Consider the following 26346-nt stretch of genomic DNA (forward strand, 5'->3'; position numbering starts at 1 on the left):
GCTGGAGTGCAGTGACACAATCTTGGCTTACTGCAACCTCCACCTCCTGGGCTGAAGCGATCCTCCTACCTTAGCCTCTTAGGTAGGTAAGGTCACCACACACCACCATACCCAGCTAATTTTTTGTATTTTTTGTAGAGACGGGGTTTCGCCATGTTGCCAAGGCTGGTCTCAAACTCCTGAGCTCAAGCAATCTGCCTGCCTTGGCATCCCAAAGTGCTGGAATTACAAGTGTAAGCCACCGCACCTAGCCTCATTGTCTTAATTTTTTACTTCAGTACATACATTGGAAAAATAAAAATATTTTTGACATTGCCTAAATAACAAGTGCTTAAAATTAACAATGTATAATTTAATAATCTAATACAAACTCGTATTTTCATTTCCCTAATTGTCCCAAGAAAACTTTTTTTTTTTTTTTTTGGATAACAGAAGAAGAAACTGGCAGCAACCCTTACTGTTCTGCAGCTACTGCAGGTGATCCCCAGGCAAGCAGGGTCTGGAGTGGACCTCCAGCAGTCCTACAGTGGGGGGCCTGTTAGAGTCTTTTTTTTTTTTTTACACAGGATCTCACTCTGTCACCCAGGCTAGAGTGCAGTGGCATGATCACAGCTCACTGTAGCCTCAAGTAGCCCTCCCATCTCAGCCTCCCAAGCAGCTGGGACCATAGATGAGCACCATGATGCCCAGCTAATTTGATTTTTGTATATTTTGTTGAGACAGGATTTTACCATGTTGCCCAGGTTGGTCTCAAACTGCTGAGCTCCAGTGATCTGCCCACCTTGGCCTCCTAAAGTGTTGGGATTACAAGTGTGAGCCACTGCACCTGGCTGAAAAGTCCTTTTGTAGCTAATTTTGTCTAACTCATGAGACATGAGTTACATTAGATTATTTCTCTTTTACCCTCTTTATCTGGGTTCATGAAACCACCTTTTTTAGTGTGTAATACTAATTTGTTGAAAAGATTGGGCCAGTTTTCTGGAGAATGGTCTTTTCAGCTTCAATGACTGCTTTTTTTTCTTTTTTTCAGACAGAGTCTTATTCTGTCCACCAGGCTGGAGCACAGTGTCACGATGTCAGCTCACTGCAGCCTCCACCTCCTGGGTTCAAGTGATTCTCCTGCCTTCTTAGCCTCCCAAGTAGCTGGGACTACAGGCATGTGCCACCACTTCTAGCTAATTTTTGCATTTTTAAGAGAGACAGGGTTTCACTGTGTTGGCCAGGCTGGTCTTAAACTCTTGATTTCAAGTGATCCGCCCACCTTGGCCTCCCAAATTGTTGGGATTACAGGCATGAGCCATCGTGCCTGGGCTAGCCCGTTTATCTAAAATTTAGATAGGGTCTTGAGAGATTCAAGTTAAATAGTTCTGGGGATAGAAGACATCACAGGAGAGAGATGTTCTTCATTTTGTAGCGTTAGGAGATATGCCCTATTGCCCTACTGTTAGCCTGATCTCTTCATTATACAGCAGTGTGATTGATTTAACTGGCTAGGTGACAAATACATGCCTTGAGAAGGGATGGCAGCTAGCAATACAGCTTTGGTTGGTTGTTCATGAAATAACAACAGGGACCCAGTATTGACAGATCTTCTGACTTTTCAAGAAACTGGACATACGAAGGTTTATGCTAATTTTTTTTTCCTTTGAGACGGAGTTTCACTCTTGTCACCCAGGCTGGAGTTCAATGGTGCCATCTTGGCTTACTGCAACCTCCGCTCCCAGGTTCAAGCAGTGCTCCTGCCCCAGTCTCCTGGGATTACAGGTGCTTACCACCATGCCTGGCTAATTTTTGTATTTGTAGTAGAGACAGGATTTCACCATGTTGGTCAGGCTGGTCTTGAACTGTTGACCTCATGTGATCTACCCACCTCGGCCTCCCAAAGTGCTGGGATTACAGGCGTGAGCCACTGTGCACCATTATGTGCTAAATTTCACAACTTTTAAATGTTGGCTTAAATTAAAAAAAAAAAAAAGCTGTGGGCCAGGCACGGTGGCTCATGCTGTAATCCTAGCACTTTGGGAGGCTGAGGTGGGAGAACCATTTGAGCACAAGAGTTCAAGACCAGCCTACAAAACCCAATAAGACCTCATCTCTACAATAACAACAAAACTTTTTTTTAAATTAGCTGAGTGTGGTGGCATGTGCCTGTAGTCCCAGCTGCTTGGGAGGCTGAGGCGGGAGGATCCCTTGAGTGCAGGAGTTGGAGGATGTAAGGAGCTGTGATTGCACCACTGCCCTCCAGCCTGAGCGAGAGAGAGAGAGACCCCATCTCCTCTTTTTTGAGACAGGGTTCTGCTCGGTCACCCAACTAGAGTGCAGTGGTGTGATCTTGGCTCACTGCCGCCTCCCTGTCCTGAGACCTCATCTGCTTAAAATGCTTGTGGGCAAAAAACAAAATGGTCCACCAGTTTGCACTTTCTTTTAAGTTGAGATCCCAGCATGGATAAAAACAAATAAGGGTGAAGGATATGTTGAACAACGCAGAGACTAATGCAATCTGGAGCATAGAGTTTATTGGAAGATAAATAATGAAATAATGGAATCTAAGACTAGAAATAATTTGGGGCCAGTTTTTGGAAGGCCTTAAATGCATGCTAGGGAATTTGGACTTTATTTTACCGGTAAGTTTTCGAAAAGAGGAATGACTTCCAACCCATTATTCTGGAAAGAATGCAAGAAACTGAAAGAATGCAAGAATGGGAAGAATGTAAGAAACTGGTGTCAGCAGTGTCAATGAAGCAGAGGATAAGGGTTTGAAATACTGCAGGAAAGAGAATGACATTTGGGAAGAAAAATTGACAGGTTTTAGTAACTGATTCGATTCAGCCAACATTTACGGTGTACCTGTCATATGTTAAACATAGTACCAAGCATTTGAGATATATAAATAATTGAGAAATAAGACTAAAGGGGCCAGTGCTTCATGCCTGTAATCTCAGCACTTTGGGGTCCAAGGTGGGAGGACTGCTTGAGCCCAGGAGTTTGAGAACAGCCTGGACAATACAGCAAGACCCTGTCTCTACAGAAAAAAAAAAAAAAAAAAATTGGCATAGTGGCACGTGCCTGTGGTCTCAGCTACTTGGGAGGCTAAGATGGGAGGATCACTTTTTTTTGGCTGGGGGAGACGGATGAGTCTTTTAAAAGAAAAACACGTGCAACAGTTATCAACACATATCTCTGGCAATCCAGACAGTGCTGAACTTCAGTTCTTCACCTTGGGGGTGGCCTGTACATGATGGGAGGATCTCTTGAGCCAAGGAGATCGAGGCTGCAGTGAGCTGTGTTTGTGCTGCTGTACTCTAGCCTGGGTATCAGAGTGAGACCCTGTCTCAAAAAAAAAAAAAAAAAAAAAGAAGGAAAGCTTCATAAAGGAATCATCAGAGCTAAGTTCTGAACAGGATTGGACATTGGCAATAAGGAAACATAATGGCCAGATTATTTACTGTGAGGCATTATTTTAAGCATTAAACATTAATTTAGTCATCCCAACAACTTTTAATAAAGAGGCACCAGCCGGGCACGGTGGCTCATGCCTATAATCCCAGCACTTTGGGAGGCCAAGGCGGGTGGATCACAAGGTCAAGAGATCGAGACCATCCTGGTCAACATGGTGAAACCCCGTCTCTACTAAAAATACAAAAATTAGCTGGGCATGATGGTGCGTGCCTGTAGTCCCAGCTACTTGGGAGGCTGAGGCAGGAGAATTGCTTGAACCCAGGAGGTGGAGGTTGCGGTGAGCCGAGATCGTGCCATTGCACTCCAGTCTGGGCAACAACAGCGAAACTCCGTCTCAAAAAATAAAGAGGCACCATTGCTGAGTGTGGTAGTGCATGCCTGTAGTCCTGGCTACTTAGAAGGCTGAGGCAGGACGATTGCTGGAGCCCAGAGGCTATGGTGAGCTATGACTGTGTCACAGCACTCCAGCCTGGGTTAACAGAGTAAGACCCATCTCTTAAAAAAACAACACCACGGTGGGTCATGGTGGTGCACACCTGTAATCCCAGCACTTTGGGAGGCTGAGCCAGGCGGATCACCTGAGGTCAGGAGTCCGAGACTGGCCTGGCCGTCTCTACTAAATACAAAAAATTAGCTGGGTGTGGCAGCGGGTGCCTGAAATCCCAGCTACTCAGGAGGCTGAGACAGGAGAGTCACTTGAACCCAGGAGGCAGAGGTTATAGTGAGCTAAGATCGTGCTACTGCACTCCAGCCTGGCGACAGAGACTCCATATCAAAGAAAACAAAACAAAACAAAAATGGGCAAATAAGCAAAAATAAGTCACAGATAAAGATGGAGGTTTCCAGACTGCATGGATGAGAACATGGTATCATTAACCTAAATAGGGAGTAGAAGAGGATGAGCAGGTTTTGGGGAGGAAGTAATGAGTTCATCCGGGGAACACTGGGTCGGAAGTACTCCCACATAGATGTGTTTAACTAGGAAATGGAAACATGGTCTGGAGCTTAAGAACAAGAAGCTAGGGCTAAAGATGTGGATGGAGTAGTTATCTGCCCAGAGATCAAGAAATGCTAGGAATGCATGCAAACACTTAAGGAAAGAACAGGAAGAAAGCTAAGCATGGGACTTGAGGAATTCCAGATATAATCTGGAACAAAATGTGGCAAATAGCTGCATAATAAAGTTGGCAAATTTTTTAAAAGTAATTTTGAAGTAATGAATCACTTAAATGTGGCTCATAAACTAGCTGTGAAGGAGTTCCGGAAACGTTTTGTGCCATGAGAGCATTCCTGACACAAGTGTAGGATGAGGTCATTTCAGCCCAAGTCCTAGAATGATTTGCTTTACTGGATAAACTGCAGAGACCCAAGCCTCTTAAAATTTGGAACAAGTCACTGGGCACAGTGGTTCACACCTATAATCCCAGGACTTTGGGAGGCAAAGGTGGGTGGATCACCTGAGGTGAGGAGTTTGAGACCAGCCTGGCCAACATGATGAAACCCCATCTCTACTAAAAATACAAAAAAATTAGCCAGTTGTGCTGGGCGCAGTGGCTCAAACCTGTAATCCCAGCACTTTGGGAGGCCAAGGCGGGTGGATCATGAGGTCAAGAGATGGAGACCATCCTGGTCAACATGGTGAAACCCCGTCTCTACTAAAAATACAAAACATTAGCTGGGCGTGGTGGTGCGTGCCTGTAATCCCAGCTACTCAGGAGGTTGAGGCAGGAGAATTGCCTGAACCCAGGAGGCAGAGGTTGCAGTGAGCCGAGATCGCGCCATTGCACTCCAGCCTGGGTAACAAGAGCGAAACTCCGTCTCAAAAAAAAGAAAAAATTAGCCAGTTGTGGTGGCCTGAGGCACGGAGACTGAAGCAGGAGAATCACTTGAACCTGAGAGGTGGAGGTTGCAGTGAGCTGATATCGCACCATTGCACTCCAGCCTGGGCAGCAAGGGTGAAACTCCATCTTAAAAAAAAAAAAATTTGGAACAACTCAACAACTTGGAAGAGGATAATACTAAATTCTTGCTGGGTGCAGTGTTTGTGCCTATAATCCCAGCACTTTGGGAGGCCAAGGTGGGTGGATTGCTTGAGCCCAGATGTTCAAGACCAGCCTGGGCAATATGCTGAGACTGTGTCTCTACCAAAAATTTTAAAATTCATTGGGGGTGGGGGTGCATGTCTGTAGTCCCCAGCTACTGGGGAGGCTGAGGTGGGAGGATCTCATGAGCCCAGGAGATGGAGGTCACAGGGAGCCAAGATCATGCCACCACACTACAGATTTGAGACTCTATCTCAGATCTTATATATAGTTCTTCCCCAACTTTAGCTTTAAAAAATGTTAGTTATATCTCGGTATGGTGGCTTATGCCTGTAATCCCAGCACTTTGGGAGGCTGAGTCAGGCGGATCATGAGCTCAAGAGACCGAGACCATCCTGGCCAACATGGTAAAACTCCATCTCTACTAAAAATACAAAAATTAGCTGGGCATGGTGGTGGGCGTCTATAGTCCCAGCTACTCAGAAGGCTGAGGCAGGAGAATCGCTTGAACCTGAGAAGTGGAGGTTGCAGTGAGCCAAGATCGTGCCACTGCACTCCAACCTAGTAACAGAATGAGACTCCATCTAAAAATAATTTTTTTTCTAATTACATAAAAGTAATTTTAAGGCCAGGCCTGGTGGCTCAGCCTGTAATCCCAGCACTTTGGGAAGCCAAAGTGAGCAGATCACCTGAGGTCAGGAGTTCATGACCAGCCTGGCAACATGGTGAAACTCCGTCTCTACTATACAAAAATAAGCCGGGTGTGGTGGTATGTGCCTGTAATCCTAGGCATCTAGGAGGCAGAGGTTACAGTGAGCAGAGATCACACCACTGTACTCCAGCCTGGACAACAGAGCAAGACTCCATCTCAAAAAAAATGTAATAATGATTTTAAGATCTGAGAATTTATTGCTGAAAAGATATTATAGAGTGAGATTACCTAGTCAGTAAAGAGAAGTAACTTCGTGAGGGACGGGAGGAGTTGCGCTGTCACATGGAGATCAGCCAGATTAGATGGAAAGTATCTTAGCTGAAAGATGCAAGGGTAAGAAAAATGGCAAATTTAGGAAGGTTTGTTTCTAACCTTTATTATTTTTTTTTCAGATGGAGTCTCTGTATCCCAGGCTGGAGTGCAGTGGCGCAATCTCGGCTCACTCCAACCTCCGCCTCCCAGGTTCAAGCGATTCTCCTGCCTCAGCCTCCTGAGTAGCTGGGATTATAGGCACACGCCACCATGCCTGGCTATTTCTTTTTGTGTGTGTGTATTTTTAGTAGAGACAGGGTTTCACCATGTTGGTCAGGCTGGTCTCAAACTCCCCATCTCGTGATCTGTCTGCCCTGGACTCCCAAAGTGTTGGGATTACAGGCGTGAGCCACTGCGCCCAGCCTTCGACATATGTTGATAATAGGATCTTGCGTTTCATTAGACGGGGAATTGAGGTTTCTGGAATAATGTGATGAAAGCAGTGTAATTGCACTAATGTAGGGTGGATTTCAGTGTGGTGAAACTGGGGCACCTTGAAGGCCATTGTAACAGGCATGAATTAAGATGATGGAGGAAGCAAATGATGAATCAGTGATGGACATGGGAGAAAACAAAATTTCATGTAATTAATTCTCAAAGCTGGAAATGAAGGAATTGAGTGAGTTGTGGTATCAACAAAAATGGGAAAAGTTCAGGACGATGATTCTGGGAGAGAAAGAGAAGTATTGTTTAAATATTAGGTGACACTAGGTCAGCTGTGCAGACATGTAGGCAGCTGGAGATAAAGGATCATGGTTTAGCTGAGGACATACCTGGAAAGGTGGCTGTGCGATTTGGTCTTGAGAGAAGAATGAAGCTTTGGTGAAATTCCATAGGAGGGGGAAGAAAGCACATGAGGTGAAGAAACAGTGTACTGAGAAGGAGAAAAACAGTAAGTGTTTCTGAAGGCCAGTAAGAAATCAGTGCTTTCAAACATACAAAGGATGGACATTGAGAAGAGATTATTAAATTTGTCCGGTGGTTTCTTAATGTCTAAAAAACTTCAGGAGGCTGGGCGTGGTGGTTCATGCCTGTAATCACGGCACTTTGGGAGGGCGAGGCAGGTGGATCACTTGAGATCAGGAGTTTGAAACCAGCCTGGCCAACATGGCGAAACACCGTCTCTACTAAAAATAAAAAAATAAAATAAAAAATTGCTAGGCATAGTGGCAGGGACCTGTAATCCCGGCTACTCAGGTGGCTGAGGCAGGAGAACTGCTTGAACCCGGGAGGTGGAGGTTGCAGTGAGCCAAGCTTGAGCCACTGCACTCCAGCCTAGGGGACAGAGCGAAACTCTATCTCAAAAAAGAAAAAAACATATTAAGAAAAAAAACACAAAACACTTCAGGAGGCAGAAACCAGATGACAGGGTATCTGATGATATGGGGCTGGAGGAAGAAAGGTATACATTTGGTTAAAAAAATAAAAGGAAGTAGAAAACAATGTGGAGATTTGAAAGTGTCAAATGAAGGTAGGGTTTTGTTTGTTCTGAATCCATGAAGGATTGATCCAGTGGAGTAGAAAAATTTGAAGGTGTTATAGAAGGATATTTATGGAAGGTTCCTTACCAGATTTAAATGAGTGGGACTACAAGGCCTAACTGGAGAAGGTTACTTCAGGGAAAATATGCAAGGCCACGTACTGTAGCAGGAATTAAAGAATGCAAGTGGGTGTTATGTGAATATGTAAAGAACAGTGAGAGAGAGAGGGGGCCAGATCATGCAAGGTAAAGAAAGGTAAAAGAACAGACAGGATTTGTTAGAGTAGAAGAGGAAGAGTGAAGGAATTGGGGAGTTGGGGTGGGTATATGGGGATGGTAGAAATTTCAAATGATCTATTGTATATGAAGGTTCGAAGCCTTGGACTCTCACCCACAAAAGTTACAAGAGAAGCATTTGAGAGTTAAAGGGATGATCTTCAAGTAGCAAACTACCTCTGCCACACTTCCTTTCTTGGTCCAGATCCTCCATTTTGTAAACCATGGAGCCTTCTTCTCTTCACAGCATAGTCGTTGGTTGCCCTCTGCTGGTCAATTCTGGTCTTGCTCTCCAGACATTTAAACATGAGAGCCTGTGTAAATTGGGATTTGGTAGGAAGCAGAATCGTGAGCCTATGAGATTTTATAAATTTATTCAATACACAGTTGATCACATCTATAAAGCCTTGTAGAGGAGATACAAATAAATAAAATACACAGAGCGAACTCAAGAAGCGTATAGACCAGTCTGAAGATTAAAACATATACACATAACTACTGTAAAAAACACCCATTTATGCAACACATTTTATTTTTTTGAGACAGTCTCGCCCTGTCACCCAGGCTGGAGTGCAATGGTGTGATCTCGGCTCACTACAACCTCCTCCTCCTGGGTTCAAGCAATTCTCCTGCCTCAGCCTCCTGAGTAGCTAGGATTACAGGTGCACACCACCACACCCAGCTAACTTTTTGTATCTTTAGTAGAGACGAGGTTTCACCATGTTGGCCAGGCTGGTCTCGAACTTCTGACCTCATGATCCAGCCACGTTGGCCTCCCAAACTACTGGGATTGCAGGCATGAGCCACTGCCCCCAGCCGCAACAAATTTTTCAAAATATCTATGAGGCCTTGTAGAGGAAATACAAATAAATGAAATCCACAGCCTTAACTCTCAAGAAGCTTATAGACCAGTCTGAAGATTAAAATATGTACAAAGTCGGCAGGGCACAGTGGCTCATGCCTGTAATCCCAGCACTTTGGGAGGCTGACGCGGGCAGATCACAGGGTCAGGAGTTCAAGACCAGCCTGGCCAATATAGTGAAACCCCATCTCTACTAAAAACACAGAAATTAGCCAGGCGCGATTGCACGCGCCTGTAGTCCCAGCTACTCGGGAGGCTGAGGCAGAAGAATCGCTTGAAATCGCCTGTAATCCCAGCACTTTGGGAGGCCCAAGTGGGCAAATCACGAGGTTAGAAGTTCAAGACCAGCCTGACCAACATGTTGAAACCCTGTCTCTACTAAAAATAGAAAACTTAGCTGGGCATGGTGGCGCACACCTGTAATCCCAGCTACTCAGGAGTTGAGGCAAGAGAATCACTTGAACCCAGGAGGCGGAGGGTGTAGTGAGTCAAGATTGTGCCATTGCACTCCAGCCTGGGAAAAAAAGTGAAACTCTGTTTCGGGAAAAAAAAAAAAAAAAAGATGAGGGCATAGGATATGGTGGGCAAAAAGTGGTCAGAGAAGACTCCTCAGGAAAACCAACATTTAGGTAGAGAATGAATAGAAAGAAAGTATGGAAGAGAAAGATTATTCCAGGCAGAGAACACCATGAGCAAGGCCAAATAACTACCAGGAACTAAAAGAATGCCAGTGGACAGAATGTAGTGAATATGGAAGAGTGGTGGAAAAAAAGGGGTCATATCCTGCAACACAGAAAGCAGCCATGGCAGGGTTTAAGGTCCTGGACTGCAGTGTGGATGCTTTAGTGCAGCTTTATATGTATTACCTCGTATGGTCCTCACAAATACCACTACTTTCCAAATGAAGGCTCTAGCCCAGCCTGTGCTCACCCCTGAGAAAAGTGAGTAGATTTGAGACACATTTAGAAGGTAGAATAAATTGAATTTGTTTTTATTTTATTTTATTATATTTTGTATGTGTGATAGAGTCTCGCTGCTGTGAGTTGCCCAAGCTGGAGTACAGGGGTGGGATCTTGGCTCACTGCACCCCCCACCTCTCGGGTTCCAGTGATTCTCCTGCCTCAGCCTCTGAAGTAGCTGGGACTATAGGTGCCTGCCACCATGCAGGCTAATTTTTGTATTTTTAGTAGAGATGGGGTTTCACTCTGTTGGCCAGGCTGGTCTTGAACTCCTGACCTCATGATCCGCCTGCCTCAGCCTCTCAAAGTGCTGGGATTACAGGTGTGAGCCACCATGCCCGGCCCCGTTTTTATTTTATATTTATGTTAGCATATCAAGGGAGAGTCCTTTTATGCAATTCAGTGAATGGTGATGGTGGTGGACTGATAGGTAGCTGGAGTGATCAAGATCATCAGAGAGGAGGGGTCTAAACAATTTTGGAAAGTGAATGGTGAGGGACAGGGAGGTGGTGTGAGGGTCATGCTGGAAAGAACAGCCCGAGCAGTGGTATAAAGGTGGCAAACTGTAAGGTATAAATGTGTAGAAAGCTCTATGCATTACCCTTGAGCCCAGTGCCCTCTGGGATTCTTTTTGGAGAAAAGCCTGTGCAAGAAGTACAAAAAGAACATCCTTGGCCAGGTGTGGTGTCTCACACCTATAATCCAGCATTTTGGGAAGCTAAGGCAGGTGGATTGCTTGAGTCCAGGAGTTTGAAACCAGTCTGCAGAACATGGTGAAATCCTGGAACCCATTCTCTACTAAAAATACAAAAAGTTAGCTGGGTGTGGTGGTGCATGCCTGTAGCCCTAGCTACTGAGGAGGGAGGATCACTTGAGCCTGGGAGTTTGAGACTGCAGTGAGCCGAGATCTCACCACTGTACTCCAGCCTGGGCGACACAACGGGACCCTGTCTCAAAAACAACCCTCCGAAACAACAACAAAATCCTCAACAAGCAGCCTAGATTCTCCCCACAATCAGAAATTAGGGAATAAGAAAAATAGGGTAAGACGAGTATAAGAGGGTTGGGGGTTAAAGATGAGATTAATTTCCTTGCTTGGTTAATACATACAGATAACTTAAAATAGTACCTGGCACACAATAAGCATTCAATAAAAAGTAAGAATTATCTTCTCACAACTTAGCTCTAGCTGGATCTGCAGTGATGTTTCAATAGGCTATTCCCTTCTAGTCCTGTACACCTCAAGGAAATCCAGATGAGAGAATGCCCTGTTGGGTGTAATCAGACCTACAAGGTGTGACCTCTGGTCACAAAATTCAGAGGAAACTCTAGGTTTGACTAATATTGCAAAACAGCCACTCACATTCCCAGACAAAATGTAATCCTTCAAACAAATCCTTCTCTATGCCCTCAAAAAAATGAGACATGTGGCAAAGCTCTCCTACCAAGCCTGAAGTTATAAAATTCTGAAAATGCCTTGCAGTCTAGCAGCCAATACAGTCGTGCATAATTAAGCTTCCCAAGATCACTCCCATCCTCCCAAATCCAGGGGTAAGATCTTTTGGCAGCTTCCCATTTGGAGACAGAAAGGAAAAGTGCACAAAAGACACGTGCAAGAACTAGGGTTACCTTTACATGTTGGGAAGGGGGTTAAAAAAGTCGCCATCAGGCCAGGCGCGGTGGCTCGCGTCTGTAACTTTGGGAGGCTGAGGCGGGCGGATCACCTGAAGTCAGGAGTTCAAAAACAGCCTAGCCAACATGGTGATACCCCCGTCTAAAAATACAAAATTTACCCAGGTTTGGTGGCACATTCCTGTGGTCCCAGCTATTCGGGAGGCTGAGGCAGGAGAATTGCTTGAACCAGGGAGGCAGAGGTTGCAGTGAGCTGAGGTCACGCCACCGCTGCACTCCAGCCTGGGCAACAGAGCAAGACTCCGTCTCAAAAAAAAAAAAAAAAAAAGCCATCGTCACGAACAGGATTCGAACCTGTGCGGGGAAACCCCATTGGATTTCGAGTCCAACGCCTTAACCACTCGGCCACCGTGACTTCCAAAACCACGCTTTGCCGCGCGCTTACAGAAGGGGTCCGCACTGCAACCCGCGAAGGCATACGAGAACTGGAAGCAGAGGTCCGGCCGCGAAACACACACCGTAGAACTCCCCACCCCTAGCTCCTTACCTCCCATCTACGCCACTCAAAGAAAAAGAGTCGGATGAACGGGGTGACCCAGGGAGGGAGGGTCTCCCGCCTAGCGAAGAGCGAGGTCTCAAGGAGCTCACATCTACTTAGGAGGCGATGGCGAGGCCTGCGGAGGAAGCAGCCGAGGGAAGGGACTGGGGCCCCAGGGTGGCGGCTAGGGAACTTTTGGGTTAACAAGTGAGGGGGGTGCTGGGTGGGACCAGGCGCGAGAGGTGAGGGAGACTCAGAAGAGTTTAAATAGGGAGCTCCTGGGAATGGATGAAAGGAAGGAACTTCTTGGGGAAAGGGGTTTGGGGTTTTGGAGGACGAGGGGCTCCGTGGGGTTAGGAATGCGCAAGGTGAGAGCCACTCGGGGCTACGGGTTGGGGCTCCTCTGGGGACGGACAGCCGCCCGGGGTGGGATGGCGAGGTGACACTGCCGAGCTGAGGCAAAAAGAGGGATAGGGCTTCGCGTCTGCAAAGAGCTATCTCTGGAGAATGGCGCCCCCTCCAGGAAGCGTCCTCCTCCCCGGAGGCTCCCGCCGCCGCTGCCGGGGAGGCCGCCAGGGTCGGCCCGCGCCGGGAGCTCCGCCGCCGCGCCCGGCCTGCCGGCAGGGGGCGCAAAGCGGACCGGGGCCGGCCCAGGCGGCGGGAGGCGGCGGCCGCGGCGGCGGGAGGCGGCGGGAGGCGGGCGGAGGAGGAGGCAGAGGAGGCGGGAGCTGAGCTGAGTGGGGCGGGCGGCGGCGGGGCCCGAGCCCGAGAAGATGGCGGTGCGGAAGAAGGACGGCGGCCCCAACGTGAAGTATTATGAGGCCGCGGACACCGTGACCCAGTTCGACAACGTGCGGCTGTGGCTCGGCAAGAACTACAAGAAGGTACGCGGGCCGGGCCGGGCCGCGCGGCGACCGGGGGCGGGACAAAGGGACAGCGGCCCTGCAGCCCCAGGATCCTGCCCACCCTCCAGCCGCCCCGGCCCCTCCCCCGCGGCCTCGGGAGCAGCCCCCCGCGCGCCCTCCCGCGCGCCCGCGCCCCTCCCCCAGCCTCCCTCTCCCTGCACCCCCAGCCTCCGAGCCCAGCCCCCGCCCTCTCTGCTGCGCCCTCTGCCCCTTGTTTTTCTCCACTGCCCGGCGGGCCCCGATGCCATTAGCCCACCTTCCCCCTCAGCCATCGCCCTCCTGGATTTTCTGGGAGAGGCGGCCGGCCGGGAGTGGACCGGGTGCCCAGTGAGCTCCCCCGCAAACCCAAGCGTGCCCGCCAGAGCTCCCCACGGAGCCAGGTACCAGCGGGGCTGAGGCCTCCCCGGTGCTTTGTGTATGTTCAGAGACAGAGGATGGAAAGCAGGAGGGTAAACAGTCACACAGCAAGCCGCTGGCTGCTCATCAGCCTGAAAAAGGTCCCCACCCTGGGATCACCTGTCTCTGCCGCTCATCCCCCACCTTCATCTAAGGGGAAACAGAATCTCTCAGGGAGCCAGGGTATAGGAGTTCCTGGGTAGCGGCCCCTTCTGAAACCTTTCCTCGATTTTACAATAAAGTCACCCTGCAACCTAGCTTTGCAATACCCTGGGTTTGGGGTCCAGAGGTTAGGGTGAGCTTTCTATCTCTAGCCCCTCACCCCCTAACCCCAGAACTGGAGATCATAAGGTAGTGAACAAAGGGTTCAGGAATCCTTACCTGTCTTTTCTACCAAACCTCTTCCTGGTGTCGTCTTTGTCTCTAGGCCTGGTTTTCTCTGGAAATGGTCTGTCTCTTCTTTCTCACTACTCCCAGAAAGGGGTTCTCTTTGTGGCTTTCTTTCAGCTCCCTGGTTCTTCCTGCCGGCTTTGCAACTCGTCAGAAGTGTGCTTAGTGGCTTAGGAGAACTTCCTACTGATCCTGGTTATGAGACTAGCCCTGCCCTCGGGGTCTCTCTGGGTGTCAGAATCCTGACAAATAGCTGCTGTTTCTATGGCTGGTCTCTGCCCCTTTGTGAGGCTCTTGTTCCCAGGCCTTTTGACCTTTTGCAGGGAGATCAGGCTAGGGGCTTAGCCTGTGGCCTTGGGGTGATTGACAACTGTGACCTGGTTCAGCTTCCATGCTCTTAGCTCTTTGTCATTTACCTTTCCCTTCGCAGATCTCTTTTCACCTCTCACTGAGAGGTGCTGTCTGCTTTGTGATGAGGGTGGAGAACACAGGTCAAAAGGTAAAAAGAAAGTCTCCTGGCTCAGGTTCAAATTAGAATGGAAGGCTAGGATGCTACTAGGTAGCATAGTGTGGAAACATTGAAGCAGGGCCAGGGTTACTTGTCTCAGATACAGTTTTCCCCGACAGGGTAGATGTCTTGCTCTTCTCCATCAGGCTAAGTAGCTGATGGCCCTTCCTGTCTAAGAGGGCCTATGAAGATGTTTATACCCATTCTTCAGAAGCAAAATGCACAAGCTCACTCTCTCAGTCAGCTTGCCCTCCTTCACTTCCTTGACCTTTTCTTGTTAGGCTCCATTATAGGGGGAATCACGGCTTTACACAGAGTTCCCCTAAGAAATACACTTTTGTCTCTCTTAGAACCCCAAAGGTATTGCTTCCATGACCTGATCTCTATAAACCTCCAGAATTTTACAGCCCTCAGTGCTGTGGGCTGAAGATGAGGTGCCAAAGTAATAGGGTCCTACAACTCCAATTTCAGAGTGTAGCTGAGGATGAGTAGTAAGCTTCCCTCTTCCCCTTACACTGGCAACCTGGGCTGGTGGCAGCAGTGTTTCAGCTTCCTGGTTGGGGTGTCCAGGGACTCCCTTCTGCCATTTTCTTTATAGAGACTAAATGGAGTGAAAGACACTGTTTTCTCTGCTCCAAATGCTTCCAGAGCGCCTGGGGGAGAAATATGGGAGATAGTGGACAATTCATCTGGGGTCTATTTTTCTTTTCTTTCCCTCTTTTTTCCTAGTATATACAAGCTGAACCACCCACCAACAAGTCCCTGTCTAGCCTGGTTGTACAGTTGCTACAATTTCAGGAAGAAGTTTTTGGCAAACATGTCAGCAATGCACCGCTCACTAAACTGCCGGTGAGTGCAGAAGTTGGGGGGAGGGTGGGGGGATGATGGTGAATCCTTCAAACTGGAGAGTTGTATTTTTTTAAAAATTTGTGAATTTTGTAATTTTTGAAAATTGGGTTATTTTCTACCTTTCCTATCCCTGGTCAGGGCATTATTGGCTTGGCCTAGTCCCCAATTTACCATTCCTTTTGTCTTAGTAATATTTTGTGCAGAGTGCCTGGGATTAGTCCACAAGTCTCTTATGGTATGGTGAAAAGGGGACTTGAGATTTGGATTTGCACGGGCTTGTGTTCACATCCTGGTTTTGCCACTTCGTGGCTCTGTGACCTTGGGCAACATTCATCAGTCTTGGTTCCTTCATCTCTAGATGGGATTAGTAAACCTACCTTGTAGGGTTTCTATAGTGGTTCCTGAGGTAATTCAATAAAGTGTTAGCATATATTGGTTTCTTTCGCTCCCCTCTTCCAGGCCACATCATGCAATGGCACAGGGGTTAAAGAATTTTAGCTTTGAGGCTGGGCACGGTGGCTCACGCCTGTAATCCAAGCACTTTGGGAGGACAAGGCAGGCAGATCACCTGAGGTCAGGATTTCGAGACCAGCCTGACCAACATGGAGAAACCCCATCTCTACTAAAAATACAAAATTAGCCGGGCATGGTAGCGCATGCCTGTAATCCCAGTGACTCAGGAGGCTGAGGCAGGAGAATTGCCTGAACCCAGGAGGCGGAGGTTGCGGTGAGCCGAGATCACGCCATTGCACTCCAGCCTGGGTGACAAGAGCGAAACTCCCTCTCAAAAAAAAAAAAAAAAAAAGATCTTCCTCTTAGCTTTGAGAGGGAGATCTGCTGGCTCTGTGGCTCACGCCTGTAATCTCAGCACTTTGGGAGGCCAAGGTGAGTGGATAACCTGAGGTCAAGAGTTTAGGACCAGCCTGGCCAACATGGTGAAAACCCGTCTTTACTAAAAAAATTAAAAAATTAGCTGAGTATGGTGGCAGGTGCCTGTAATCCCAGCTACTCAGGAAGCTAAGGCAGGAGAATCACATCAATCCAGGATTTGGAGGCTGTAGTGAGCCATGATTGCACCATTGCACTCCAGCCTGGGTGACAAGAACAAAACTCCATCTCAAAAAAAAAAAAAGAGGCCGGGCACAGTGGCTCATACTTGTAATCCCATCACCTTGGGAGGCTGAGACAGGTGGATCACAAGGTTGAGATTGAGACCATCCTGGCCAACTTGGTGAAACCCCGTCTCTACTAAAAATACAAAAATTAGCAGAGCGTGGTGGTGGGCGCCTGTAATCCCAGCTACCCGGGAGGCTGAGGCAGGGGAATTGCTTGAACCCGGGAGGCAGAGGTTGCAGTGAGTCGAGATTGTGCCACTGCACTCCAGCCTGGGCAGCAGAGTGAGACTCAGTCTCAAAAAAAAAGAGAGAGAGAGGGAGGGAGATCAGTTCAACATGGGATTTTGTGAAAGGATTATTAAGTTATGAGAGAATTTACAATGGAACCTTGACATGCTTCTTCTGTATCTTAATTTTGTAGATCAAATGTTTCCTAGATTTCAAAGCTGGGGGCTCCTTGTGCCACATTCTTGCAGCTGCCTACAAATTCAAGAGTGACCAGGGATGGTGAGATGATTCTCTCTATTCTTCTTACATTTAGTTTAGAGGAAATCCCCAGTTTTGACTCTCTGGGGTCTTTCTGGGGTAGAAATTCTTGTGAGTCTATTTTGCTAGGTCAGTAGACCTGACTTACTAGGCCAGAGAAATGGTTGGGAGTCAGAGCCAAAACAGTCTCCAAGAGTGAATGTGTGAATATCAGTGTGTGTTTTGTAGAGGAAAAGGGATTCTTACGTTGGCATCTCAAACCTTTTTTTGTCCCTTTGGAGTAAGCACAGAGAGTGATTCATGGAGTTGAGATCAGTGAACCTCAGATCCCAGATGATTTTGGCAATAGCTGTGAGCAAGCTTGCCTCCTAATTTCCCATATTAAGAAGTCATGGCTGGGCACAGTATCTCCCACCTGTAATCCTAGCACTTTGGGAGGCTGAGGTGGACAGATCACTTGAGGTCAGGAGTCCAAGATAAACCTGGCCAACATGATGAAACCCTCTCTCTACTAAAAGCCAGGTGTGGTGGCCTGTGAGGGTCACCCGGGCTACTTGGGAGGCTGAGGCAGGAGAATGGCTTATACATGGGAGGCAGAGATTGCAGCAAGCCGAGATCTCACCAGTGCACTCCAGCCTGGGCAACAGAGCGAGACTCCTTCTTAAAAGAAGAAAAAAAACGCTGGGCGTGGTAGCTCACGCCTGTAATCCCACCATTTTGGGAGGCCAGGGCGGGTGGATCACGAGGCCAGGAGTTCAAAACCAGACTGGCCAACATGGTGAAAACCCATCTCTACTAAAAAATACAAAAATTGGCTGGGCATGGTGGCTCGTGCCTATAATCCCAGCTACTTGGGAGGCTGAAGTAGGAGAATTGCTTGAACCAGGACTCGGGAGGCGGAGGTTGCAGTGAGCTGAGATCCCACAACTGCACTCCAGCCTAGGCTACAGAGCAAGACTCCATCTCAAAAAAAAAAAAGGCCAGGTGCCGTGGTTCACACCTGTAATCCCAGCACTTTGGGAGGTCAAGACAGGCGGATCACAAGGTGGAGATCGAGACCATTCTGGCCAACATGGTGAAACCTGGTCTCTACTAAAAATACAAAAATTAGTTGGGTGTAGTGGCGCGTGGCTGTAATCCTAAGAAATAGGGAGGCTGAGGCAAGAGAATCACTTGAACCTGAGAGGCGGAGGTTGCAGTGAGCCGAGATCGCGCCATGCCTTCACCTCATCTGCACACCAGAGCTATACCACTCACTAGATTATTGCCTCTTCACAAGGCGGCGTTACGATTTCCAGAATCCGTCACGCATGGACCGCAATGTGGAAATGTTTATGACCATTGAGAAGTCCTTGGTGCAGGTAATAGGCATATCCCCTATTTATCTCTCTTCCCTCAGTGAGAATCTGAAGTACTCCTTTCCTATAGTCTTATGCTGTTTCTTCTCTCCACAGAATAATTGCTTGTCTCGACCTAACATTTTTCTGTGCCCAGAAATTGAGCCCAAACTACTAGGGAAATTAAAGGACATTATCAAGAGACACCAGGTAAATGGTCTGGTCAGGAAAGTTTTTAGAAACTCCATGACTGTTTTCCTGATGTTTTCCAAAGCAAGCAGCAGCCCTACATTACCATATTTTCTACTTTAGAGGTGGCTCTATCTACTTGGAAAAAGAGTAGAGTTAAAGCCTTGAGTACATCTTTTTCTGTCTGCTTCTCCCATTTGTCAGTCCTGACAGATTTGCATTACTATTCCTAGAGACTATGTTGGCCTAGGGGAAAATAGTATCCGCTTCCACTGAGCTAGAGATTGCTTGATTTCAGATAAATGAAATTCCTGCTCTTTGGAACTTTATAATAATGAACAGATGTCACTGATAGTGACATACAGTTGACTTTAAATTCCCCATGTGTAGATTGTCTGTTCAGAGGATTGTTTGTAACAATTTTTAATTCTTTCACTTTTCTGCATTATTAGCACAATTCCAGCTATTTCCCTCTTCCACTTAGCTGGCACGTGCTTAGAGAATGCAAACTAACTTTAATATCATTCAAAGCAAAATATGATTAGGAAGGCAGCTCTGTGACTAAACTTTGAGTAATTCAGAGGGACCATAATTTACCTGCTTCTCCTTGTACCATCCAGGGAACAGTCACTGAGGATAAGAACAATGCCTCCCATGTTGTGTATCCTGTCCCGGGGAATCTAGAAGAAGGTGAGACCTGGTTTTTTCTGGCTATTCAAATGGATGGCTTAGAGTAGGAGGCAGAGGACTAAGATCACCATTCAGTATCTAGGCTCTTCTTCTTTCAATCTTGAATCCTCCTACCTCCTTAAGTTCCTGTTACCAAGTCCGCTGCTACAACAGGAGAGCACTTTAGTTAGGGCTTATGTATAGTATTTTTCTGTGTCCCTCTTTAGCTTATCTCTCTCCCTTCTCTGCCTCTATCCCCAGAGGAATGGGTACGACCAGTCATGAAGAGGGATAAGCAGGTTCTTCTGCACTGGGGCTACTATCCTGACAGGTGAGGATGGGTTCCTGGGGCAGGTTTAAGTATAAGAGCCAGACCCAGAAGCCCTAGAACATCTAGCAGAGCAAGAAGCCACTCTTTCAGAGTTATTTTTAGGTCACTTAATTGGTTCTCCTGTCACCTATTAAATGAACCTCTGTCTTGCAGGAGGTTTGGACTTATTGGACAAGGCTTAGCCTAAAAGGATTGAGGCTTTTTGTGTGAAATGATTATCCCAGCGTAAATGTTAGAAACAGTCTAAATGTCTAACAGTAGGAAAATGTTTCAGTAAATTTGTATATCTACTCAGTGGGCTATTATGCACCCTTTAAAGTGATATGAAATAACATGGATAATTTATAGGTGAATATTATTATTCATTGCAAAAAGTAGCATGTAGGCCTGGCATGGTGTCTCACACCTATAGTCCCAGCATGTTGGGAGGCCAAGGCAGGCGGATCACCTGAGGTCAGGAGTTCGAGACCAGGCTGGGCAACATGATGAAACCCCATCTCTACTGAAAATACAACAACAACAACAAAAAACAATTAGCCAGGTGTTATGGCACACCCCTGTAGCCCCAGCTACTTAGGAGGCTGAGGCAGGAGAATCACTTGAACCTGAGCAGGGGAGGTTGCAGTGAGCTGAGATCTCGCCACTGCACTCCAGCCTGGGTGACAGAGCAAGACACTGTCTCAGCAAAACAAAACATGTAGGCTGGGTGCACTGGCTTATCCCTCTAATATGTAGGCTGGGTGCCGTGGCTCATGTCTATAATCCCAGCACTTGGGGAGGCTGCGGCGGGCAGATTGTTTAAACCCAGGAGTTTGAGACCAATCCGGGCAAAACTCTGTCTTTCCAAAAAAAAAAAAAAAAATATATATATATATATATATATACACACAGAAATTAGCTGGGTGTGGTGGCATGCACCTGTAGTCCTAACTACTTGTGGGGCTGAGGCCGGAGGATTGCTTGAGCCCAGGAAGTTGAGTCTGCATTGAGCCGTGATTGCACCACTGCACTTCAGCCTGGATAATAGAGCAAGACCCTGTCTCAAAAAAAAAAAAAAAAAAAAGAATGTAAAATATCATCAATGTGATTATAACTATGCAAAAACAAAATTGTGGACCAGGCACAGTAGCTCACTCTGTAATCCTAGCAGTTTGGGAGGTCAAGGCACGGGGATCACTAAAGGCCAGAAGTTCAAGACCAGCCTAGACAACAAAGTGAGACCCTGTCTCAACAAAAACAAAAACCCCAGCCCGGCGTGGTGGCTCTTGCCTGTAATCCCAGCAGTTTGGGAGGCCAAGGCAGGTGGATCACAAGGTCAGGAGTTCGAGACTAGCCAGGCCAAGATGGTGAAACCCCTTTTCTTCTAAAAATACAGAAATTAGTTAGGCACAGTGGTGGGTACCTGTAATCCCAGCTACTCAGGAGGCTGAGGCAGGAGAATTGCTTGAAGACAGGAGACAGGGGTTGCAGTGATCTGAGATCACCCCATTGCACTCCAGCCTGGGCAACAGAGTGACAGCGAGGCTCCATCTCAAAAAAAAAAAAAAAAATTACCGTGAAAAATATATATACAAGTGTCAAGAGTAGTTATGTAAGGGTTATTCTTTTCAGTCTCTATTTTTGAAATGTTTCGTAATGGGCTTTTACTACTTTGTATGAATAGAATACCAAAAAAATAAGCCAACAACCCAATACTTTCTGCAAATGGAAAGGGTAAAAGATCTGCACTTTACTTTTCCACAACTCCATCTCATTGATTCTACTGTATGCCCAATTTCCCATGGCAGTTATGACACATGGATCCCAGCAAGTGAAATTGAAGCATCTGTGGAAGATGCTCCAACTCCTGAGAAACCTAGGAAGGTGAGCTTTTCTTGTACCCCTGCTTCCCAAAAAAGAATGCCAGGACCAGTCTACTCTTTGGAAGTGAAACAGAGGCTCCTGTGTCCTTGGGCTTTTTCTGTTAAGGTTCCGCAGACAGAGCTTCTCTGCGGCATGATCTGCCTTCGTACTTTAGGTTCATGCAAAGTGGATCCTGGACACTGACACCTTCAATGAATGGATGAATGAGGAAGACTATGAAGTAAATGATGACAAAAACCCCGTCTCCCGCCGAAAGAAGATTTCAGCCAAGACATTGACAGATGAGGTGACAAACCCTGTTCTTTTTTCCAGGCGCCCTTAGCATAAGTCTCAGAAAAAGTCTTCACTGGGGATTGTATGCTGAGATTTGTCCTGATTCTCCATCCTATAGGTGAACAGCCCAGATTCAGATCGACGGGACAAGAAGGGGGGAAACTATAAGAAGAGGAAGCGCTCCCCTTCTCCTTCACCAACCCCAGAAGCGAAGAAGAAAAATGCTAAGAAAGGGTGTGCCAGCCCCTAGCCTGCCCTTGAGTTCACCATTCTCTCCACATCGTGTTGAAGGAAGGAAAACCAAAACCCTTCCTTTAACCACCTGGCCCTGACCTGGGTGTGCTGTATAATACTGCAGGTGTCCTGAGAGGGAAGATGAGGAGATTTTTAGCTGCTTAGTTGTTAGTTCTGGTCCTGGCCCCACTAGTAAACTTAAAGAGAGCTTTATCAAATGAAGAGCCTTTGCCAGTTCCCATTACTCTGTAATTACTGGTTTCTGTTTGTACTCAACTCTACCCTTGAGATTCTCTGTCACTTCCCTTCCCTTGAACTTTAACTTCCAGGGACTCTTGTCCAAGGATGACTGGGTTCTCTTTCACTCTCTTTCCTTCCCAGTCCCTCAACACCTTACACTAAGTCAAAACGTGGTCACAGAGAAGAGGAGCAAGAAGACCTGACAAAGGACATGGACGAGCCCTCGCCAGTCCCCAATGTAGAAGAGGTGACACTTCCCAAAACAGGTACAGGCCAGGCTGAGCTCCTGGGATCCAGCCCCACTCCCTGTCCTGACTCTTCTTTGCCAGACCCCAAGTGAGCTGATTTCTCAGGTCCACCTCACAGTCTACAGGATCTTTTCCTTAAATTTAGTTGGTTATTAGAATTATATTTGTTACCAGGAAAATCCTCTAACTTTATATCCATATCTGGGTTGTGGACTGTGCTTTGTGCCTGCTAGTAGTTGTCTCCAAACTCCGATTATGTGCTTTCGATAGTAAAATACATTTGAGCATGGCCAGGCACGGTGGCTCACACCTGTAATCCCAGCACTTTGAGAGGCCAAGGTGGGTGGATCACCTGAGGTCAGGAGTTCAAGACCAGCCTGGCCAACATAGTGAAACCCCATCTCTACTAAAAATACAAAAATTAGCCAGGCATGGTGGTGGGCGCCTATAATCCCAGCTACTCAGGAGGCTGAGGCAGGAGAATTGCTTGATCCCAGGAGGTCGAGGTTGCAGTGAGCCAAGATCCCGCCACTGCACTCCAGCTGGGCGACAAGAGCAAAACTCTACCTCAAAAAAAAAAAAAAAAAAAGCCAGGCGCAGTGGCTCACGCCTGTAATCTCAGCACTTTGGGAGGCTGAGGCTGGTGGATCATGAGGTCAGGAGTTTGAGACCAGCCTGGCCAACAATGGTAAAACCCCATCTCTACTAAAAATACAAAAATTAGCTGGGCATGGTGGCGCGTGCCTGTAGTCCCAGCTACTCAGGAGGCCTCATGAGGCAGGAGAATTGCTTGAACCTGGGAGGCAGAGGTTGCAGTGAGCTGAGATCGTACCAGTGCACTCCAGCCTGGGCAACAGAGTGAGACCCCGTCTCAGAATCCATCTCAGAGTAGCTCAACAGTACATGTACGTAATTTATGCTCAAATATATATAAGTATGTGTATATATATACATATATTTGAGCATAAATTACGTACATGTACTGTTAAGCCACTACTATGGGAATGTTATAAAACACAAACATACCTAAAAAATTTTTAAATGTAAAGAATGATAAACATGAAGAGAAGTTCTGATATTCTGTTCCTGAATTGCAGTGGATCATCTTTTGCATCCTATGTGAGAACCCTACTTTGGAGACCATTGTTCTACCAGTACTGGTTTACAGTCTGTATTCCATAGACTTGCCCCAGGTATTCCAGGAGTGTATTTCAGGGGTAGGATTAGGGGTGCCACTGAGAGGAGTCCTGGCTTCCATCTCCTCATCAATCAGCTCTCCTCTCTTATGTTTGCTACTGAGGATATACATATGAATTCAGTTGAGGAAAGTATCCCCTGCTTTCAAAAATGTTTAACACCTAACCACTCCTCTAACAGAGTGATTTGGTCAGTCTCAGTGTCAGACCATTCGAAGCTTACAGATACATAGATGGAGATCCGGGCCTCTCAAAGACAAAAATGATTTATGAATGTACATAGATAAATAAATTAATTTTTCGTTAGAGAAGTGGGGAAAGTAGTAGGCAAGTTTCAAGCTCTAGAATAATTGTGCCTGGAGAGAGTTACTATATTTTGAGATCAGATGGAGAAAATTTTTGGAGAAAGTAGGCTCTATGGAATTATTAAATTGAAGACTTGAATTAGGCATAACCTGTCTGATAAAATGACTCTCTGTTTTGGCAGTCAACACAAAGAAAGACTCAGAGTCAGCCCCAGTCAAAGGCGGCACCATGACTGACCTGGGTAAGACGGGAAACTCTTGAGCAAGGCAGTCAGAGCCAAGGGGAGGGGAGGGCTCATCTGCCCCCTTTTTGCTAGCCTGATGGGCTTTTGGTAGGGCTTTCTTGCCCTTCAGGGGGCTTCAGCCTTACATTTTGCTGTCTTTCTCTTTCAGATGAACAGGAAGATGAAAGCATGGAGACGACGGGCAAGGTGGAGCCAGTTTAGAGAGGCCCTACCTCTCTATGTGATTCTTACTTGTGATTATAAAGTTCATTCTGCCCAAACTTTTCACTGTCCAGACTTTTCTCACCCTAGACTAATTCTAGCTCGTGTACAAAACTCTGACCCTTTCAGAGTCCAGGGGCCCATGACTGCTCAGTCCCATCACCCATCTTTAGTGTCCACATTCCTGGGGTGTGGGAGAAGCAGAGGGTTGCTAGGGAGGAAACAGGAATGCTGAGTGTCCAGCAGCCTCCATACTTGTAGGATGAGGATGAGAACAGCACAGGGAACAAGGGGGAGCAGACCAAGAATCCAGATCTGCATGAGGACAACGTGACAGAACAGACCCACCACATCATCATTCCCAGCTACGCGGCCTGGTTCGACTACAATAGGTATGCTTCCCCAACTTCTCGCTGGGCCCTATTTTCCTGCCTCCAGGGGTCAACAGACTGTTCTTCTCCCTGCCTCCTCCAAATGAATTATTTCTTCCTCAGCCAGATAGACCAGAGTACACTTTAGTTTTAGGGGAGCTCCTGGTGTCCTTTTGAGTCTTACAGCCCTTGTGGGATGTTCTCCCCAAGCTTCTAATAACTTCCAGCAATTTTGAGCTCTTTTCCTTCTCTTCTAGGGTTTTCCTCCTTTTGGGGCCCCCATCCCTTCACCAGTGCCTTCTTCTGAAACCACTCTGGCTTCTCTTGCAGCGTTCATGCCATTGAGCGGAGGGCTCTTCCTGAGTTCTTCAACGGCAAGAACAAGTCCAAGACTCCAGAGATGTAAGGAAATCTCAGCTCATATTTCTCCTTCTCCCTCCTGTTCCCCGATTCACCCTTCCTGATCCAATAACATTCAGTTTAGCAAACATTTATTGAGCTCCTTCCATGAGCCAGGCACTGTGATAGGCTTACAAAGACACTATATCTGCCCTTAGGCAGCCCTGACCCAACATGTAGACACATGTTCTTTAGGATTTGCCCAAGGGTGATATTAAGCATGTTCTATACATAACAAGTACATAGTCCAGTGCCTCAAATTCTTTTTAACAGGATATAGAGCCTTTCAATCCATAATTACTGATAATTGTCTATACTGCAGATATCCTCAGCAAAAGTAATCATTTTGATTAAAGTATAAATTACTATTACCAGGCTGGTTCCTGAGAGTAGGTTTTGATAGAAAAACAAGAGAAGGAACTAATAGAAGACCCGTTTATATAAATTAAGGGATGGAGAGGGCTCTCTGGGAAAGAAGTGTAGGAGCCACAGTGGCTCACAACTGTAAATCATCCCATTAGGATGCTGAGACAGGATTGCTTGAGGCTAGGAGTTCGAGAATAGCATGAGCAACATAGCGAGACTCCCATCTCTAAAGAAGTGGGAAAAAAAATCAGCTGGGCATGGTGGGGCATGCCTGTGGTCCCAGCTGCTTGGGAAGCTGAAATGGGAGGATTGCTTGAGTCCAGGTGTTTGAGGCTGCAGTCAGCTATGATCATGCCATTGCACTCCAGCCTTGGTGACACAGCAAGACCCCATCTCTAAAAATTTAATGAACAAATAAAGTACGGTTTTGGGGCTCAAAAGTCTTCATCATCTTCAAGATTTTGCCTCAGGCCAAACCTGCTTGGCTTTGGATAAGACTTGACAATTTTCTTTGGTTAGGGATACTTCAAGATAACCACGCTGATGACGTGGGTGAGACTGAGAACTTAACAAGTTTTCTTCCCAACTATTCCACAGCTTCCTCTCTCTGGGGGTCCCTCCATGTGTTTTCCGCATAGTTTTGTATGGTTCTCTCTTCCTTCTCTTCCTGGGGAAAGCAGTATGTGTGAAAAGAAGTAGTGATCAGGTGAAATGAATTCAATATGACATGCAGTCAGGGATGGAGTAAGAAATGAACTCTTGGTATAAAATACTAAATGATGATAATTGCCTACATTTATTGAGAGCTTACTATCTCCCAGGCACTATCCTAAATGTCCAACATACATTGAGTAATTTAATCTTTACGTCGACCTTAGAGGTGGGTATCCTCTTCAGTTGACAGATAGGATATAGAGGAGTCAGGTCAACTGCATAAAGTCACAGAGCTAGTATGTAA

General features: G+C 46.8%; 1 protein-coding gene and 1 non-coding gene across 9 annotated transcripts in view; one reads left to right on the forward strand and one right to left on the reverse strand.

The window, feature by feature from the left end:
* Positions 1-12067: 12067 nt before the first annotated feature.
* Positions 12068-12149, reverse strand: TRNAS-CGA. Its single transcript has one exon. It is a non-coding gene; the product is annotated as a tRNA-Ser (tRNA).
* Positions 12150-12932: 783 nt separating this feature from the next.
* The window catches only part of SMARCC2 (SWI/SNF related, matrix associated, actin dependent regulator of chromatin subfamily c member 2), a 28279-nt gene continuing 14865 nt past the window's right edge, over positions 12933-26346 (forward strand). For 7 of the 8 annotated variants that reach the window (XM_032290926.1, XM_032290964.1, XM_032290980.1 and 4 more), the window contains exons 1-15: positions 12933-13156; positions 15201-15320; positions 16857-16942; positions 18201-18282; positions 18376-18468; positions 19068-19137; positions 19378-19447; positions 21235-21310; positions 21465-21596; positions 21702-21817; positions 22199-22323; positions 23989-24048; positions 24200-24237; positions 24514-24644; positions 24954-25025. In XM_032290926.1, the coding sequence (XP_032146817.1) occupies positions 13046-13156; positions 15201-15320; positions 16857-16942; positions 18201-18282; positions 18376-18468; positions 19068-19137; positions 19378-19447; positions 21235-21310; positions 21465-21596; positions 21702-21817; positions 22199-22323; positions 23989-24048; positions 24200-24237; positions 24514-24644; positions 24954-25025 (1382 nt within the window). In that variant the 5' untranslated portion in view covers positions 12933-13045. The remainder of the gene's footprint in view (positions 13157-15200; positions 15321-16856; positions 16943-18200; positions 18283-18375; positions 18469-19067; positions 19138-19377; positions 19448-21234; positions 21311-21464; positions 21597-21701; positions 21818-22198; positions 22324-23988; positions 24049-24199; positions 24238-24513; positions 24645-24953; positions 25026-26346) is intronic. The other variant, XM_032290957.1, reaches the window with a different exon arrangement.

This window comes from Sapajus apella, unplaced genomic scaffold, assembly GCF_009761245.1.
Source record: "Sapajus apella isolate SASKATOON/1434 unplaced genomic scaffold, GSC_monkey_1.0 scaffold2, whole genome shotgun sequence".
Classification (NCBI taxonomy): Eukaryota; Metazoa; Chordata; class Mammalia; order Primates; family Cebidae; genus Sapajus; species Sapajus apella.